This window comes from Perognathus longimembris, chromosome 20 (genome assembly GCF_023159225.1).
Source record: "Perognathus longimembris pacificus isolate PPM17 chromosome 20, ASM2315922v1, whole genome shotgun sequence".
NCBI lineage: Eukaryota > Metazoa > Chordata > Mammalia > Rodentia > Heteromyidae > Perognathus > Perognathus longimembris.
The window spans coordinates 19885618-19903564 of record NC_063180.1 but is presented as its reverse complement, the minus strand read 5'-3'; the positions used below and the strand labels follow the sequence as shown (position 1 = coordinate 19903564).

At 54.5% G+C, this 17947-nt stretch overlaps 1 protein-coding gene across 1 annotated transcript; it reads left to right on the top strand.

Annotated features, from left to right (window-relative positions):
• The first annotated feature begins 9493 nt into the window (after positions 1 to 9493).
• On the top strand, positions 9494 to 17340 carry Erf (ETS2 repressor factor). The gene is made up of 4 exons (XM_048330174.1): positions 9494 to 9662; positions 14201 to 14435; positions 15001 to 15116; positions 15211 to 17340. Exons 1-4 carry the CDS (start codon positions 9641 to 9643, stop codon positions 16494 to 16496), a joined length of 1659 nt encoding a protein of 552 aa, XP_048186131.1. The 5' UTR covers positions 9494 to 9640; the 3' UTR covers positions 16497 to 17340.
• Positions 17341 to 17947: the final 607 nt, after the last annotated feature.

Genomic DNA, 17947 nt, shown 5'->3' with positions numbered 1-17947 from the left:
TCCAGGAAGTTCACACTGGGGAGTTAGTTGGTTCACACGCCCCCATACTTGCTTTTTCTTGCTGATCAGAATAGGATTTGTGTTCCACAGTCGGTTCACATCAGGTGTGCGGAAGGATTAGATTGGAGGGCAGGGGTGGGGGGAGATTACTATCCATGATGGAACTCATCCTCTAAGGTAGTATTCTGCCATAGTTGGGGGATGGCAATTTGCTTTCAGGTTAAGGATCTTTCTGTGTTGCGTTTATATCTATGGAGGGACACTCCCCCGCCATTCATCCAGTTTACAGCCTTGCAGGTAGGAGACCTGTCTTTGGGAGTTCACATTGTCCAAAGCTTACTTGCCCTGTCCTGGAGGACAGGTGTGAGCAGGGAGCTTGTACCCTGCCCCTAGGAGAGTTACATAAAGCATGGTTAACTTAGTTACACAGTTCATTAAAGTTACAGGGTTGTATGGGGTGATAGGGTAATGTGGCAGTAGGCAGAGTAGCAGGGGCTTAGTTAGGCTGCCTGGGGTCAAATCCCAGTTGGGCTTCTTCCCAGCTCTGAGGTCACTTAATCCCTCTGTGCCTTCATTCTCACCTCTTTTAAAAAAGGAATAACAGGGCTAGTAGTGTGGCTTAATGTTTAGAAGACTTACTGGACATAAGGGCATATGAGAGGCTCTGGGCAACATCCCATCACCCCCAAAAACAATTAATTAAAAGAGGCTAATTAAAGAATCTGATACGGGTTGGGAATATGGCCTGGTGGTAAAGTGCTCACCTCATATACATGAAGCTCTGGGTTCGATTCCTCAGCACCACATATATAGAAAAAAGCTGGAAGTGGCTCTGTGGCTCAAGTGGCAGAGTGCTAGCCTTGAGCAAAAAGAAGCCAGGGACAGTGCTCAGGCCCTGAGTCCACACCCCAGGACTGGCAACAAAAACCAAAAAAAAAAAGAAGAATAAGAATCTGATAGCACAGCTTTGTTATGAGGATATATATAAAGGTTAAGGTGTGCAAAAACACTTTGAACAGAGTAAGCATGTGCTATATCAATAGTCAGGTAACCCCTAGATTAAAAACAACAACAAAAAAGCCAGTCACCAGTGGCTCACCTCTGTAATCCTGGCTACTCAGGAGACTGTGATCTGAGGATCATTGTTCAAAGCAGAAAAGTCATGAGGCTCTTATTGCCAATCATCAAAAAGCTGGTTGTGGAGGTATAGTTCAAAGTGGTAGAGCACCATCCCTGAGTGGAAAAAGCTAAGCGAAAGTGAGAAGCCCTGAGTCCAAGCCCCAGCACAGACACAAATAATAATATTAATAATATTAACAATGACAATTTCAGACAGCTAGAAGAATGCAATTGGAATATTTCTTTCATGAGGTAGCCAACTCTATAATTCTAGCTAATTAAGAGGTTGAGATCTTTGTTTTTTGTTTTTTTTTTTTAGAGGTTGAGCTCTTGGGGCTGGGAATTTGGCTTAGTGGTAGAGTGCTTGCCTTGCATGCATGAAGCCCTGGGCTGGATTCCTTATTATCACATACACAGAAAAAGCTGGAAGTGGTGCTGTGACTCAAGTGGTAGAGTGCTAGCCTTGAGCAAAAGAAGCTCAGGGAGAGTGCCCAGGCTCTGAGCTCAAGCCCAAGGACTGGCAAAAACAAACAAAAACCAAAGAGGTTGAGATTTAGAGGATCATAGTTCAAGGTTATTTCAGGAAAAAACTTTGCTAGACTCCATCTCCAAAATGACCAGCAAAATGCAGGGCTGCAGGCATAGCTAAGTGGTACAGTGCCTGTCTAACAAGCATGAAGTCCTTAGTTCAAATACCAATACTGAAAAATAAAAACACAAAACCAGAAGTCAAAGTGTGGCTCCAGGGGTAGAGCACCAGCCCTAGCCAAAAAAACTAAAGAATAGCCAGGCATGGGTAGCTCATGCCTGTAACCCTAGCTAGTCAGGAGGCTGAGATGTGAGGATCTTAGTTTGAAGCCAGGCCAGGCAGGAAAGTCTATGAGACTCTTGTTTTTTTTTGTTTTTTTTTTGTTGTTTTTTTTTTGGCCAGTCCTGGGGCTTGGACTCAGGGCCTGAGCACTGTCCCTGGCTTCTTCCCACTCAAGGCTAGCACTCTGCCACTTTGAGCCACAGCGCCGCTTCTGGCCGTTTTCTGTATATGTGGTGCTGGGGAATCGAACCTAGGGCCTCGTGTATCCGAGGCAGGCACTCTTGCCACTAGGCTATATCCTCAGCCCCTATGAGACTCTTTATCTCCAATTAACCACTCAAAAAACAGAAATAGAGTTGTGACTCAAGGTGGTAGAATGCTACCCTTTAGCAAAAGAGCTCAGGGACAGTGACCAGGCCCTGAGTTCAATACCCACAACTGACCAAAATAAAAAAGGCTAAAGAATAGTATGAGGGCCTGGGAATATGGCCTAGTGGTAAAGTGCTCACCTTGTATACATGAAACCCTGGGTTTGATTCCTTAGCATCACATGTAGAGAAAAGGCCAGAAGTGGCGCTGTGGCTCAAGTGGCAGAGTGCTAGACTTGAGCAAAAAGAAGCCAGGGACAGTGCTCCAGCCCTGAGTCCAAGCCCCAGGACTGGCTAAAAAAAAAAAGTATGACACCCTGTGTTTGAGCCCCAGTAGCAGCACAAACACAAAACAAAACAAAAATACCACCTGCTATTATACAAAAATACATAGAATTTAATTTTTTTTTTTTGGCCAGTCCTGGGGTGTGGACTCAGGGCTTGAGCACTGTCCCTGGCTTCTTTTTGCTGAAGTCTAGCACTCTGCCACTGAGCCACAGCACCACTTCTGGCCTTTTCTCTATATGTGGTGCTGAAGAATGGAACCCAGGGCTTCATGTATGCGAGGCAAGCACTTACCACTAGGCCATATTCCCAGCCCCTACATACAATTCTTTATGTTGATTGATTAAAATAAATTAAAATAAAAAAATAGGCTAAGCTGTAGCTAAACATTGGCTTCAATCCCCAGCATAAATAACAAACAAGTAAATAAACATAAACAATTTTAAAATTATAAAGAATATTTGATGCTCTATGTGGTGACACATGCCTGTAATCCCAGCACTAAGGCAAAAGGATTCGAAATTCCAGGCCAGTCTGGGCTACCTACTGAGACTCTGTCCCAAAAGTAAGGGGTTGGGGATTTAACTCAGTGGAAGAGTGCTTGTGTGGCAAGTACAAGGCCTTGAGTTCAGTACTGGGCTCTGCAAAACAAAACCAAAGGAGTTTAGCCAGGCACTGGTGACTCATGCCTATCATCCTAGCTACTCAGGAGGTTGAGATCTGAAAATCCCAGTTCAAAGCCAGGCAAGTCCATGAGACCAAAAAGCTGGAAGTGGAGGTGTGGCTCAAGTGGTAGAGCACCAGTTTCAAATAAACAAAGGACAAGTAAGTGGCTGTGCCCTGAGTTCAAGCTCTAGTATAGGCACATACACAAACAAACAAAAAAATCAAATGAAAAATCCAGTGGTCAAGCAGGGTCTTACGAGGGAGACAAGTTTGGGAGTAAATGGCTGACAGGGATGAGGGACACAACTCCATACATCTTGGGGAAAAGCTTTCTTGTCAGACTGGGAAGCAAGGGCCAAGTCTCCGGAGGCCGGAATGTGTCTGGCATGTGTGAGGGGCAGCAGAGAGGCTGGCTGAGTGGAGCTGGAGGAGGAATGAAGGGGAAGCTGGGAGGGGAGGGGTAGAGAAGTGAGGAGAGAGGAGGAGAGGTGGGGGCTAGGCCTCAGAAGCCATTGCAAGGAGTTGGCTTTTATCCCCAGTGAGTAGAGAGGCCACTGGAGGGTTTCTGGCAGGAAAGGAATGTGATCTGATTTACTGGAACCCTCCTGGCTGGGGGTGGCAGCAGGCAGGCTAAAGAGGAGACCCTAGATCAGGAAGAGGTTGGTGATAAAGAAGGAGTAGCTGAATTCAGCTAGAAGCAGCCATACTGCATGCCTGTAGTCTGGAAACACGAGTCTGAGGCAGGATGATTGAGCCTTGGAGTTCAAGACCAGCCTAGGCAAACTAGATAGCTAGCGAGATCCCATCTTAATAAAAGAAAAGGAAAAGGGGGAAGGGGAGCTGATTCTGGAATAGTCAAGAAGGAAATTTCTCTTCGGCTGTAAGGTCAGAGGAGAAAATGGAGTTGTGTGTTCCTGAGAGGAGGGAACACCGGGGGTGGGGAGCCAGTTGGAGATAGCCAGGGAGGCCATGCTGGATCTGGGAAGCTTGAGAAATGCAAGGCAACACTGCTGAGGTGATTGGTTGTTTGAAGCTGAAGTTGTAGGAAGAGCTGTGGGCTAGAGATGGCAATATAGCTGTGGTCAGCTGAGAGACAATTTCTCACCATAGGACAGGTAGCACTCAGAAAAGTCACACCTGTCATCCTAGCTATTCAGGAGGCTGAGCTCTGAGAATCACAGTTCAAAGCCAACCTGGGCAGGAAAGTCTGTGAGACTTTTTATCTCTAATGAACCACCACCAAAAAACAAAGGAATACACAAAAAACACCGAAGTGGAGCCTGTGGCTCATGTGGTAGATTACTAGCCTGGAGCAAACAAGTTAAAGGAGAGTGCCAAAGCCCTGAGTTTAAGCCTTGGTACTCTCTCTCTCTCTCTCTCTCTCTCTCTCTCTCTCTCTCTCACACACACACACACACACACACACGAACAAATATGGATGGGGCCCTGGCTTTGGGGTTTCCTTATCTCAGGCAGGAGACAAGGAAGGGTGGCAATCCTCGTTTCGGGGCCCCCACACTGTTATGGAATAGGTCATACTATTCTATAGGGTCAATGCTTTTAAAACCTTTTGTGTATGTGTGTGTGTGCCCATCATAGGGTTTGAACTCAGGGCCTGGGTGCTGTCCCCGAGCTTATTTGCTACCACTTTGAGACACAACACCACTTCTGGTTTTCTGAGAGTTAATTGGAAATAAGAGTCTCATGGACTTTACTGCCTGGGCTGACTGAACCAGGAACCACCAGAGCCTGTATTTTTTTTTTTTAATTCTGGTATTGGGGATCGAAACCTGGAGCCTCATCCCCCAGTTTCTGTTCTAAGAGTTTTGCTATGAAGCCCTGGCTGGTCTCTATCTCCTGAGGGTTGGAGCTGCAAATGTGTGCCACCATGCCTGGCTTGTTCTAAGTGTCTTCCTTCCCTTTTTTTTTTTTTTTTTTTCTGGTCCTAGGGCTTGAACCCTGGGCCTGAGCTCTGTCTCTGAGCTTTCTGCGCAAGGCTAGTGCTCTACGACGGCTTCTGGCTTTTTCTGAGTGGTTTATTGGAGATAAGAGTTTTATAGATTCTCCTTCCTGGATTGGATTCAGCCTCCACTGGTGTCCAGCCTTGATTCATTTTCAGGAGTGGGGAGATAAGTCTGTGCTTCGTTGGGACAGGTTTTGTTTATGCTTTGCTGGAAAACTGAAGGATAACTTTTTTTCTCCAGTCTTGGACTTGAACTGAGGCCTGGGCACTGTCCCTGGACTTTTTTTGCTCAAGGCTAGTACTCTAGCACTTGAGCCACAGAGCCATCTCCATCCTTTTCTGTGTATGTGATACTGAGGAATCGAACCCAGGGCTTCTTGCATGCTAGGACAGCACTCTACCACTAAGCCACATTCCCAGCCCAGGCTTTTGCATTTCTGTGGTGGACTCACAGGGATGCCTGACAGGTTTTGATATTCATGGGCTGGCTTGGCAAGACACAAGTGTCTGCAGATGATTCAGACTCTCCTGTATGGCTTGCCCACCATCTCTGGTTCTGTTTCACAGAAAACAATGGCATTAAGCTAACTAGCTGCATCAGGGTGGGGTTATGACACTGACTGGCTTTTATTTTTTTCTTTTTCCAGTCGTGGGGCTTGAACTCAGGGACTGGGCACTGTCCTTGAGCTTCTTTTGCTCAAGGAGAGCACTCTACCACTTGAGCCACAGCACCACTCCAGTCTTTGCTTTTTATGTGGTACTGAGGAATCGAACCCAGGGCTTTATGCATACTAGGCAAGCACCCTACCACTAAGCCACATTCCCAGCCCATTGACTGGCAACTATACTGTCAAAGTAGGAATTTGTTGTTTATAATTGGTGTCTGTAGAGTAAGAAATGATCATGTCCATGAGGTGTAGAGTTCACTTTTTTCACTACTAATAAGAAGTCGTAGTAGTATTAAATTTTTTTTGGCCAGGGTCTGTAATCCTAGCTCCTCATGAGGTAGAGATCTGAGGATCCAGGCCTGAAGCCAGCTTGGATAGACAAATTCAAGAGATTCTTAGCTCCAATTAACCAGCAACAAGCCCAAAGTGGAGCTATAGCTTAGGTGCTAGAAAGCTAGCATTGAGTGAAAAAGTTCAGTGACAGTGCCCAGGCTGACTTCAAGTCCCCAGTATTGTCACAAAAACTTTTGTGGGTTTTTCTTGTGGTAGGGATGTAAACCCAAAACTAGTACATGCTAAGCATATGATGTACCACTGAACCACACCTCAGCCATACATGCGTACATATACTCACACATCTATGCACCTATCTCGGTAGATACAGACACTCATAGATATGTTACATATAATATACAGGTTTTTAAATATATTATATAATATATGAATACATGATTAACATATTAAGACATACATATATTATAGTTATATATTACATATAGTTATATATTATACACACACAGATAGACTGAATCCAGATTTGCTAGAAAAGTGCTTTACAACTTGAGAGAGGCCCATCCCAATATTTACTTCACATTTCTGGTCTGTCATCATAATCCTATTGTAAATGGTTTATTTTATTTTATTATTTTATTATTTTATTTATTTATTTATTTATTTATTTTGGCCAGTCCTGGGCCTTGGACTCAGGGCCTGAGCACTGTCCCTGGCTTCTTCCCGCTCAAGGCTAGCACTCTGCCACTTGAGCCACAGCGCCGCTTCTGGCCGTTTTCTGTATATGTGGTGCTGGGGTATCGAACCTAGGGCCTCGTGTATCCGAGGCAGGCACTCTTGCCACTAGGCTATATCCCCAGCCCCTTATTTTTTTATTTTTGCCAGTCCTGGGCTTTGGACTCAGGGCCTGAGTGCTGTCCCTGGCTTCTTTTTGCTCAAGGCTAGCACTCTGCCACTTGAGCCACAGTGCCACTTCTGGCCATTTTCTGTACATGTGGTGCTGGGGAATCGAACCCAGGGCTTCAAGTATACAAGGCAAGCGCTCTTGTCACTAGGCCATATCCCCAGCCCGGTTTATTTTATTTTTGTGCTAATACCAGGGCTGTCCCTGAGCTCTTTTGCTCAAGGCTAGCCTTCTACCACAGCTCCATTTCTGGCTCTTTTTTTTTTTTTTTACCCTGGGCTTTGAGCAAAATCCTCAAATCTCAGCCTCCTGAGTAGTTAGGATTACAGGCATGAGCCACCAGTGCCGGGCTTGTGTAGGGTTTATTAAAAGCCCCATTTTACAGAAATAGTTTTGAGTCAAATGGGATCATATGACCTTATTTGGAGATGTGCTAGCCAAGTTAAGATTACAGCCCAGGTCTCTGCTTTGCTGATGGCTGGGGTGGGGGGGGGGGAGTGTATGTGGATGTCATTGGAGCTGTTATTGATCTATTAGCCTTGAGACTGTGTTATTTTTTGGGGGTGGGAGAAGAGTAGTGAAGGAGGTCATGAAGTGTAATCCTTAAGGGGATTGGGAATTGGCCAGATATGGGTTGAATCCTCATTTCCCCTATCACCAGAATCAGATCTTCTTAATCCCTAAGGGGGAGAAGGGATAACAAATAGTAACTTCCCTCACTGGGATTTAGTGAGAGAGATTTAAATGAGAAGATGCTTTGGACAATGCCTGGCTGGGTGCCTAGCACATCCTGAGCACCAGGAATCGGGAGCTGTTATTGTAACAATGATGATGATTATGGCTGGACCACAAGGCTCCCAGAGGGTTACAATATCCGTGGGGGGAGCTGCTCTGTCCGTAGGCAAGGTTACATAATTCCCCAGGGTGGTGACAGCTTCCCTGGAGGCTTTGGTCCCCAAGGAGAAGGCTTGAGACTTTTCAGAGGCCATGGGTTAAGGAGCAGAGACACTAGGAACCCCAACCACTGACAAGACAGGGCCCCAAGTCCAGAGGGCCTGACCCCAGCAGGCTCTATCCCATTGGCTTGTCCATCTCTCTGGAAAGTCCACCTTCTTTCTGGGTTTCCATTTCCCCACCTCCCATCTACTCTTTTGGCAACCGGGACTCTTGCTTCTTCTGTGTGCCCTCTACCCTGGCTGCCAGCTGTAGTTCTCCATTGAATCTATCTGATTTCAGACTTCCATCCATAGCTCCCAGATGCAGCTTTAGAAAAATTAAAAAACAACTTCACATCTCTCCTGATGCCTAGGACCTAGGTCTTTAAGCCTTGTCTTCCTCTCTCCTGGCCACCCCCCAGTGCCTTTCAGGAGCACATGTGTTCAGACTTTGGTCACCCCCTACACTCCTTCGCATTCTGACCACCAAGCCCTCCGGAACCCTCTGCCCTAAGAGTGGAGGTGTGTGTGCCTGTGTGTGTGTGTGTGTGGGGTGTACCTCCGGCTTGGGCTTGTTCCTCCCAGGACAGCTGTAGCCTGGGCATCGATGGTTGTGGGGGCTCCTGAATGCCTTCTCTCTGGTCACTTCCTCCCCCAGCTGCATTAGGTCCTGTCAGGAAGGCCAAGACCCCCCCCCCACCCCATCCTCACCGGAGCTGAGGGCACAGCCGCCTCCCCATTTCCGATGCAGGGAAATGCTTCTTACCCACCCCACCCCACTCCACCCCTGGACAGCTGTCCCTGGGCAGCTTTCAGGTTCACGGCTAAGGGGGCTGGGTAAACCCAGGCTGAGAAATTATGTTTACTTACTTTTTAAATTTTTTTGATCATCTTCCCAAGTCCAGACCCCCAATCCCTATTTAGGGAGGATAGTGTCTACTCCCCCCCCAAAGGCCCATAACTCCCTCGCCAGAAAAATTTACCGAACCCCTTTTCTCCTGAAAGTATCTTTTCCTCAAAGCTCTCCCCCCACCCAAAAAGCAAGAAAAACTCTGGAATCCGCGGCTGGAGGAGAGGAAGAGGGATGGCAGGTAGCAAAGGGCAGGGAACTTAAAAGTCAATTGCGCCTGGGAGAAGGGTCACGACCCCTGGACCCCTCACCCTCGAGGTCCTCCCCCCCCCATCCCCGCCCCCGCCCTCCCTTCCTCCCTCCCCCGCCGCGCGGCCCCTTTAAGCCCGGAGACGGCCGGTCCTCCGTGGTGCTGCGCCTGCAAGCGTGTGCGCGCGCGCGCGTGCGTCGGCGCGCGCGGGTGTGTGTGTGTGTGTGTGTGTGTGTGCGCGCGCGCTCGTGTGGCTGCGCCGGGAGGGGGCGGGCGCAGTGTCTCCTTGGCGACGCGGCGGTGACGTCGCCGGCCGGGGGGCGTGGGCGTCCCGGCCCCAGAGTGCGATATTAACCCGGGAGGCGGCGGCGGGGAGGGGAGAGGCTCTGAGAGGCGAGGCCGGGTGAGGCGGCGAGGGCGGCCCGACGGGCGCGGGACGGGACGGGGCAAGCGCGGGCGCCGGGGAGCCGCGGCCCGGAGTCGGGGCGCCTTGCCCCGGGCCCCCCCACCGCACCTCCCTACACACCAGCATGAAGACCCCGGCGGACACAGGTGGGGGCGGGGGCAGCACGTGTGGTGGCGGTGTGGGGAGGGGAGAAGACTTGTTGCCCTGGGAAACCCGGTGGAAAAAACTTTAGGGGGGGGGTTGGGAAGATGTAGGGGAGCTGGAGTGATCCCCTAGTTCTGGGCCCCCCCCCATCGCTCGAGACCTGTTGCTTCTCGCGGCGCGAGCGGGGGTGACTGCCCGGGACCCCTCGTATTTCATGGCTCCTTTCGGAGTGGTGACGGGGTGCTGCGGGTCCTGCTCCTCTTTGCCTGCCCGGATCCCCGCACACCGGGCTCTTCCCTCACTCCCGGGATCACGGGGGTCGGTGGCGGGTCCCCTCCCTGCCGCTCCGTCACGTTGCACTCGGGGGGCCGGGATGCGTGCGGGGCGGGGGTCTGTGCACGGGGGACCCCTCCCCCCCCCGCTATCCCCGGAGTTGGGCGCCGCGCGGGGTCCCGGCCCGTGACCTTCAGGGCGGCGCGTGCCCCGCGCGGAGCTGGGGACGGGATGCGGGAAGGCGTGCGCGTCCGTGCGGGGGGTGCGGGGGCCCCGGGACGCGGGGTCCGGGCCGCGCCGCCCCTCCCCCGCCCGGCCCCGCCGTCTCCCCGCTCCCCCGCCCGCGCCGAGTCGCAAAGTTCCAAAGCGCAGCCCGAACGTTCGAAAAAGGAACTTTTTGTTTCCGACCTTAGAACGGCGAGGCTTTAAGGTGGCTCCGGGGGAGACCCGGGTCCCCCGGCTCCCGCGCCGCCGGACGAGGCCCGGGGGTGCAGGAGGTGGAGGGAGATCGGGCCGGGAGGGGGGTGTGCAGTGGGGTGGGGGACGCTGAGGTCTTCCCCCCCTCCCCCGTGCCGTCGCCCCCTTCCCTGATACACAGCCCTTCTTCTCTTTTCAGCCCGCCGCCTTCTCCCTCCGCCCCGGCGTTCGTTCCCCGCCAACTTGCTCCTCCTTAAGGGGCCAGGGCTCCCCTCCCCCCTCCTCCCTCCCTCCCCCCCCCGGCGGGCGGGGGGCGGCGGGATTAACCCCCCTCCCACTCGGACTTTCCCCCCTCCCTCCCCTCCCCCGCCGCCCCCGGCTGGACTTTGCGCCGGAGCGCGCGGAGGGGGGGAGGGGTCCCCGCCGCCCCCTGCCCGTCCACCCCGTCGGAATCCGGCCCGGGGCGGAGACGGGGGAGGGGGAAGGGGGCCGGGCGCCGCTGTTCAAACTTGTTTCCTTCCCCCGGCGGCGGCCGTGCCGGCGGCTGGGGCTCCTGGGTTGCGTGTGGTGTGTGTGTATGTGTGTGTGTGCGCGCGCGCGCGTGTGAGTGTGCCCCGACCGGCCCACCCAGCCCTCCCCACCCACCCCCTGCTCGGCGGGTGGGGGCGGCTCTTCTTAAAGGGCTCCCGCGCCCGGGAATGGATTGGGGCGGGGGTTGCGCAGGGGTGCCGAGTTGCGGTAGGGTCAGTCACGTGCGTCCCACATACTCGCCGGCTTCCACGGGGCCCCCCACAACCTTCCCACCACCGGGGCCTGGGGCCCAGATGCCCAGACAGCCCCCTGCGCCCCCTCTGCCGTGGACCTTGGCTGGACGGGATGCGCCGCCACCCCCCCCACCATCTCGTCTGCAGGTCTGAGGCGTGGGTTAGGTTGGGTCTCTGGTTGAGGGAGATGTGAGCTCCCCCCAGCCCCCCACAATAGCCTCCAGGCTACTCTGACTGCGTCCCTCCACGGGTCCCTCCACATCCCGGCCCTTTTCCTCTACCCTGGCTGTTTCCCACTTCCTGTTTTCTTCCCGGCTCTGGCAGCCGTGGAGGGTTGCCTGGAGTGAGGGTGGTGGGGGACCCCCTCCCCCAGGCCAGCACGTTCTTCCTCTATCTACCAACCACCCTTCCTTTCCGACCCACACAGCTCTCTCCAATAAAATAATAATAATAATAAAAAGTTTGAGCTGTCACATGAAGTTGGAAGGTGCCCAGGAGTTCTGCCCCCACCCAGGCCTGCAGAGTCTGGGAGAAGCCCTTCCCCACCGCGGTGGCATCCAGGTGTGCCATCCCAGTTCTTCCTGTCTGTCTGCTGCCATCGCTGTGCCTTGTCGGCATTTCAGAGCCCTCTCTCTCTCTCTCTCTCTCTGCAATTGTTTTCTCCCTCTCCCTACCTCGCAGGACCCCACCTTTCCTCAGTGCATCAGAGAGGTCCTGTGCCCCCAAGCTTTCTTGGTGTGTAGGGCTGGTATTTTCCTGATTTAAAGCACGTGGATCCACACACAACACACACACATGCTCCCCTTTCCCGTGCCTGGCTCCTGGCTCCAAGGCCTGGGGAACAGAGCCCCATTGAGACACCCTGACGTCACCCCCTCTTACTCTCCCCCCTAAAGCGGGGAACAGGCCCTTGTGTATGTTGTGTCCGAGGAGGAAAGCCTGTGTTGGGGTGGGCCTGGAGATGGGGAAGGGTCCTTGCCGGGCGCCAGGGTCCAGGCCCTGTGGGGGTTGTGGGGACAGAAGGAGGTGGGGATTGCTCTTGGAAGGGGGCAAACCCAGGGCCCGGGACGGCTCCCAGAATGCGGCTCGAGGCCCTTCCAGAGCCCCCCCACCTCCTTTCCGAGTTCCCTTTGTGTTGCATGTAGTCTCTCTCACTCCCTCTCTTCTGCAAAGTTTATTTTTAGCCTCCTGCTCCCCCGCTCCCAGGACTGTCGCTGCACACACGTTGCCTGGTTACCGGGACACGGAGGCTGGGGCTGGTGGGCTGGGAAGGGTGGCTTTAATTTTGGGGGGGGGAGGGTAGAAGTCAGTACACCCCTCCACCCCCAGACTGATGTTTCAGGGGCTTTGGTCCCCCCATCCCCCTGTCGAGTCTGGGAGCCAGATTGGGGCTGAGGTAGTTGGAGCTTGGTGCCCTGAGGGGAGTCAGAGTGGTTTTGGAGGGGATTCCAGGATCCTTGGGCACCTGTGTTCCCATATGCTCCTGGGAGAGCCCCAAGGGCGATGCTGTGATGTTGATTCTCAAGCACGTTGAGGATAATGGGGTGAATCTCTGGGTTCCAAGGAGAGGGATGGGGTGAGGGAGGGCAGGGGCCTGGGGAGGGGCTGTCACTGTTAGGGGGAGAGCCAGGCTGCTGCTGAGTGAGACTTGAAGAGCTGGGGGTCAAATTCTTGGAAGCCCTGAGGGGCTGGTTGGAGGCTGGGGTTTGGGGTTTGGGACTGGGTGGGGCAGTGAGGTTCTGGCCATCCCTGCCTCTCCAGGTTTAGGGCTCAGGGCCCTGGGGGCTGCTGGGGATCCCAGTGAGCTTGGCATTTGGCGGAAGTGGTTGGTTCCTGAGAGAGCAAGACCTCTCACCCCTGTGTTCCCAGAGGGCCCCCCCCCCCATCCCCTGTTGGATTCCAGACTGGGGTAGAGCTCTTGGAGAGGTGTCTTCTTCCCTCTGAGGCCTGCTTGAGCTGGAGCTAAGGGAGGGAGACTGGCCCTTGCTGCCTGGCCAAGCAGGGTTTGGGGACCCCCCCATTTTTAGCCATCCACCTTGGCCTTTTCTCTCTAGTGGCACCAAGGCCCCTGCTTTGCCTCCCCCTCTTCCATCTCTTCCCCTTTCCCTCCTCCCACCCCTCCATTACCGGCTGCCTAGTGCTGAATTATTGATGGCCCCTGATTACCCGGGGGTTTGGGAAATGACAACAACCACAGCCCCCCCCCCAGCTGCCCACCCCCTCCAGGGACCAGCCAGCCCACCACCAACCTCTACCCAAGGTTAATGCTGGGGGGCGGGCAGGCAGGTGGGCTGAGGAAAAGCTGGAGCATGAGAAGGCCAGAGTGAGAAGAGGGCTCCAGCTCATGTCCTGCCTTGAGCTGCGGCCTTTCCAGCCCAGATCTGGTCTGAGGCTGGGTCTGAGCAGGGCAGCGTGGCTCAAGAGGGTCCAGGACTGGGGGTGTGTGTGGGGTGGCCTCTCAGACAGTCTGGGTTTCACTCTCCAGGGAAGACAGAAGCCTCTGTGTGTGCAAGCGCTGACCTCATCCTCAACCAGCCACCCCACCCCTCCTGGTCCTTTTAAGAAAAAAAAAAAGTCCTCTCTGATGCTGGGGTGTGGGGTGGGTAGGGACTTCCCTAGGTCTGGGGGGGGGGGGTAATGTATGTTCCTTAAGGAGAGGAGGAAACTGAGGTCCTGGGAGGGGGGGTATTCTTGGTTCTGAATGGGTGAAGGGGCTGTGCCCCCAGCCTGCAGGCCACGTGTGCCCTTTCCTGCCCCTCCCCCACTGGCAGCCCTGCCCGCCATCCTGGCTTGGTGCCTGGCCCCCTGGCACTGGCCCCGGGACCCGCCGCCGTCGGTTTCCTGTTTCTCCCGGTGTCGCTGGAGCAGGCTCCAGCTTCCCCTCCCCCCAGCTCCTGTCTAGTCCCCCTCAACCTGACAGACACATACTGTCTCCTTCTAAGTTCCTGCTTTAAGTGGCTAAGGGAAGAGTCCTGACCCCATCAGGAGAGCAGAGGAGGAGGTGGACCCAGGGATGTATGACCCAGAGGGCCCCCCCCCCAAACTTGTCCTCCTGACCCCTTGGGCTATACTCCTTGTCTCCTCAGGGTTTGCCTTCCCAGATTGGGCCTACAAGCCGGAGTCGTCCCCTGGCTCTCGGCAGATCCAGCTGTGGCACTTTATCCTGGAGCTGCTACGGAAGGAGGAATACCAGGGCGTCATCGCCTGGCAGGGGGACTATGGGGAATTTGTCATCAAGGACCCTGATGAGGTGGCCCGCCTCTGGGGGGTCCGCAAGTGCAAGCCACAGATGAACTATGACAAGCTGAGCCGGGCCCTGCGGTGAGGAACTGGTCTTGAGTTGTGTATGGCCCTGGGGTTGGGAAGGGCGCCTGACCTACCGGAATGGGCTGTCTGATTTCTCTGCTCTTCTGGGATCCTCAGAGTGTGACCTTGAGCAGTTCCGGGCTTTTCTTTGAGCCCATTGTCCCAGGGGAGAGAATTCAATCACTGATAAGGCCTGGAGTCTTGTCTCCACAGCCTCAGGATAGTTGATTTCTTTTTTTTCTTTTCTTTCTGCTGCTTCCAGGACTTGAACTCAGGGCCTGGCCATTCTTCCCTTAGCGTTTTTCACTGAAGGCTGGTACCATTTGAGCCACAGAGCCACATTTGGCCTTGTTGATAGTTTACTGGAGATAACAGCCTCATGGACTTTCCTTCCCTGGCTAGCTTCCGACAGTGATCCTCAGATCTCAGCCTCCAGAATAGCTAGAATTTCTGGCTGTGTGATCCTTGTGCTTTGTGAGCTGGATCTAAACACCTGTCAGGGTGGGTCTGGCTCCTGGGGCGTTACTAGTGTGTGGTGGGGGGGGGGTCTGACATCCCAATGGCTTTTCTGTTTCTGCAGCTATTATTACAACAAGCGCATTCTGCACAAAACCAAGGGGAAACGGTTCACCTACAAGTTCAACTTCAACAAACTGGTGCTGGTTAATTACCCTTTCATTGATGTGGGGCTGGCTGGTGAGTATGGGGTACCTGGCCTTAGGGAGTGGTAAGAGCTGTTGAGTCTAGGCCAAGGGGCCTTAGCATTGAGTCTCCCCTCTTCTTCCATCAGGGGGTGCAGTGCCACAGAGCGCCCCTCCTGTGCCGTCGGGCAGCAGCCACTTCCGGTTCCCGCCCTCAACGCCCTCTGAGGTGCTGTCCCCCACTGAAGACCCCCGCTCGCCACCGGCCTGCTCTTCGTCCTCATCTTCCCTCTTTTCGGCTGTGGTGGCCCGTCGCCTGGGCCGCGGCTCAGTCAGTGACTGTAGTGATGGCACATCAGAGCTGGAAGAGCCACTGGGGGAGGATCCCCGGGCTCGACCCCCCGGCCCCCCAGAGCTGGGTGCCTTCCGAGGTCCCCCGCTGGCCCGCCTGTCTCATGACCCTGGTGTCTTCCGTGTCTATCCTCGGCCACGGGGGGGTCCTGAGCCCCTCAGTCCCTTCCCTGTGTCACCTCTTGCTGGGCCTGGCTCCCTGCTACCCCCCCAGCTCTCACCAGCCCTCCCCATGACCCCCACGCACCTGGCCTACACACCCTCACCCACGCTCAGCCCTATGTACCCTAGTGGTGGTGGGGGCCCCAGTGGCTCAGCCGGAGGCTCCCACTTTTCCTTCAGCCCTGAGGACATGAAACGGTACCTACAGGCCCACACCCAAAGCGTCTACAACTACCACCTCAGCCCCCGCGCCTTCCTGCACTACCCTGGGCTGGTGGTACCCCAGCCCCAACGCCCTGACAAGTGTCCACTGCCACCCCTGGCACCTGAGACCCCACCGGTTCCCTCCTCGGCCTCGTCCTCCTCCTCCTCCTCTTCCCCATTCAAGTTTAAGCTGCAGCCTCCTCCGCTAGGACGCCGCCAGCGGGCATCTGGGGAGAAGGCCCCCGGAGGCCCCGACAAGAGCAGCAGCGGGGGCATGGGTGGCACTGCCGGGGGGTTGGCCGAGGGTGCCGGTGCGCTGGCCCCCCCACCGCCACCACCCCAGATCAAGGTGGAGCCCATCTCAGAAGGCGAGTCGGAGGAGGTGGAGGTGACTGACATAAGCGACGAGGATGAGGAAGATGGGGAGGTGTTTAAGACACCCCGTGCTCCGCCTGCACCCCCCAAGCCGGAGCCTGGCGAGGCGCCTGGGTCAGCCCAATGCATGCCCCTCAAACTGCGCTTCAAGCGGCGCTGGAGTGAAGACTGTCGTCTGGAGGGGGGCGGGGGTCCTGCAGGGGCCCTTGAGGATGAGGGTGAAGACAAGAAGGTGCGGGGCGAGGGACCTGGGGAAGCTGGGGGGCCTCTCACCCCCAGGAGGGTGAGTTCTGACCTTCAGCATGCCACAGCTCAGCTCTCTCTGGAACACCGAGATTCCTGAGTGCGGTGGGCAGGGGGCCCAGGTGTCCCCCATTCCCCATGCTTCTTTTGCTGCCTTAACCCCCCCCCCCAAGCCCTGGAGGTGAAGGCAGCTCTCTAGTCTCCTCCCTGCCACCTCCTCTCCTCCCCACATTTTGTATAAAAGTATAATTTTTTTTTAAGTGGTGGGAGTGGGTGGGTACCCAAGACTGGGGGTTATCCTCCTGTCTGGGTTTCTGAGCTCTGGGCAAAGTGATGGGGGGGAAGAAGGGGGGGAAGGGGGGGCCACCTCCATTCTGGGAATTTTTATTTGAACCAGGCTTTGGCCTTAACACCCAGGAACTTTTTTTTTTCTTTCTTAATTACACTTGTAGGAAGTAAAGCCTTGTCTCCCTCCCTATTCTCTGCCTTGGAACCTCTTCCCTCAGTCAATTCCTCCCTTCCCTGCCCCCCACCCCCCAACCCTGCCTTCCTTGCCCCTTCCCGGGGCTGTGAGTGCCTGGGTGTCTCCTGCCCCACAAGGTTGCCGCAGAGGAGGGAGGGACCATTTTATGATGAACCAAAAATCTGTCTATATGGGGTGGGGGGAATGGTGGAGGATGAGGGGGTTACCACCCACGGGCCACATATCTCTACAAGTGCCTGCTCTCCACTCCCAACCCCAGCGCCAGTCCCCTCCCCTCACCCCCCCACACCCCCAGCTGCTCCTAGGACTGGCCCCCAGGGCAGACAGGTGGAGGGTCCTGGGAAGGGAATGTCCTGAAACCAAACTGGAAGCGCCCTCTGCCTCCCAGCTTGGGGCCCCTGGGGTGGGCTGTGGGGGCAATGGTCAAGCCTTATTCTGTATTGGGGTGGGAGGGCGGGGGAGGGAAGTAGGGGGCTGCTGGAGAATGTATTCAAACAATAAAATTTTGGACCTTTCTCTGCTGTGAGCTGTTCTAGATGCTGGGTGGAGCCAGTTTGGACAGGTCTAGACGGCTCCTCCCCCACCTTGTGGCCAGAGGGCCTAACCCTGTCTGGACGGTTTCAATCTGGGCCTTGAACTATTGTATGCCGCTTGGGTGTCACAGACCTCAGCTAGGTGATTAAGGTCTTGGGTTTACTGTGGCCCTGGTCTTGGAACTTTCACTTAACTCATACCCAAACTGCCCTTGGTTTTCTCACCTCAGGGTCCTGTCAAGGCCAAATCTGTTTTTTGGTTGTTTTTTTTGCATTACCTTTAGCACCCTGCCCACTCATTTGGGTACTTGCCTTAAATACTTTGTAGATAATGGTGGTCTTTTTGTTTTGTTTTTTGCCAGTCCTGGGGCTTGGACTCAGGACCTGAGCACTGTCCCTGGCTTCTTTTTGCTCAAGGCTAGCACTCTGCCACTTGAGCCACAGTGCCACTTCAGGCTTTTTTTTTTGTTTACATGGTGCTGAGGAATTGAATCCAGGGCTTCACTTTTACCCATGCGAGCACTTTTACCATTA

Bases quoted from the DNA above. Each gene is read 5' to 3' on its own strand.
- Erf (XM_048330174.1), top strand. From the start codon at position 9,641: ATGAAGACCCCGGCGGACACAG. The intron at 9,663-14,200 runs GTGGGGGCGGGG...TTGTCTCCTCAG, and splicing joins GAAGACCCCGGCGGACACAG to GGTTTGCCTTCCCAGATTGG. The intron at 14,436-15,000 runs GTGAGGAACTGG...CTGTTTCTGCAG, and splicing joins AAGCTGAGCCGGGCCCTGCG to CTATTATTACAACAAGCGCA.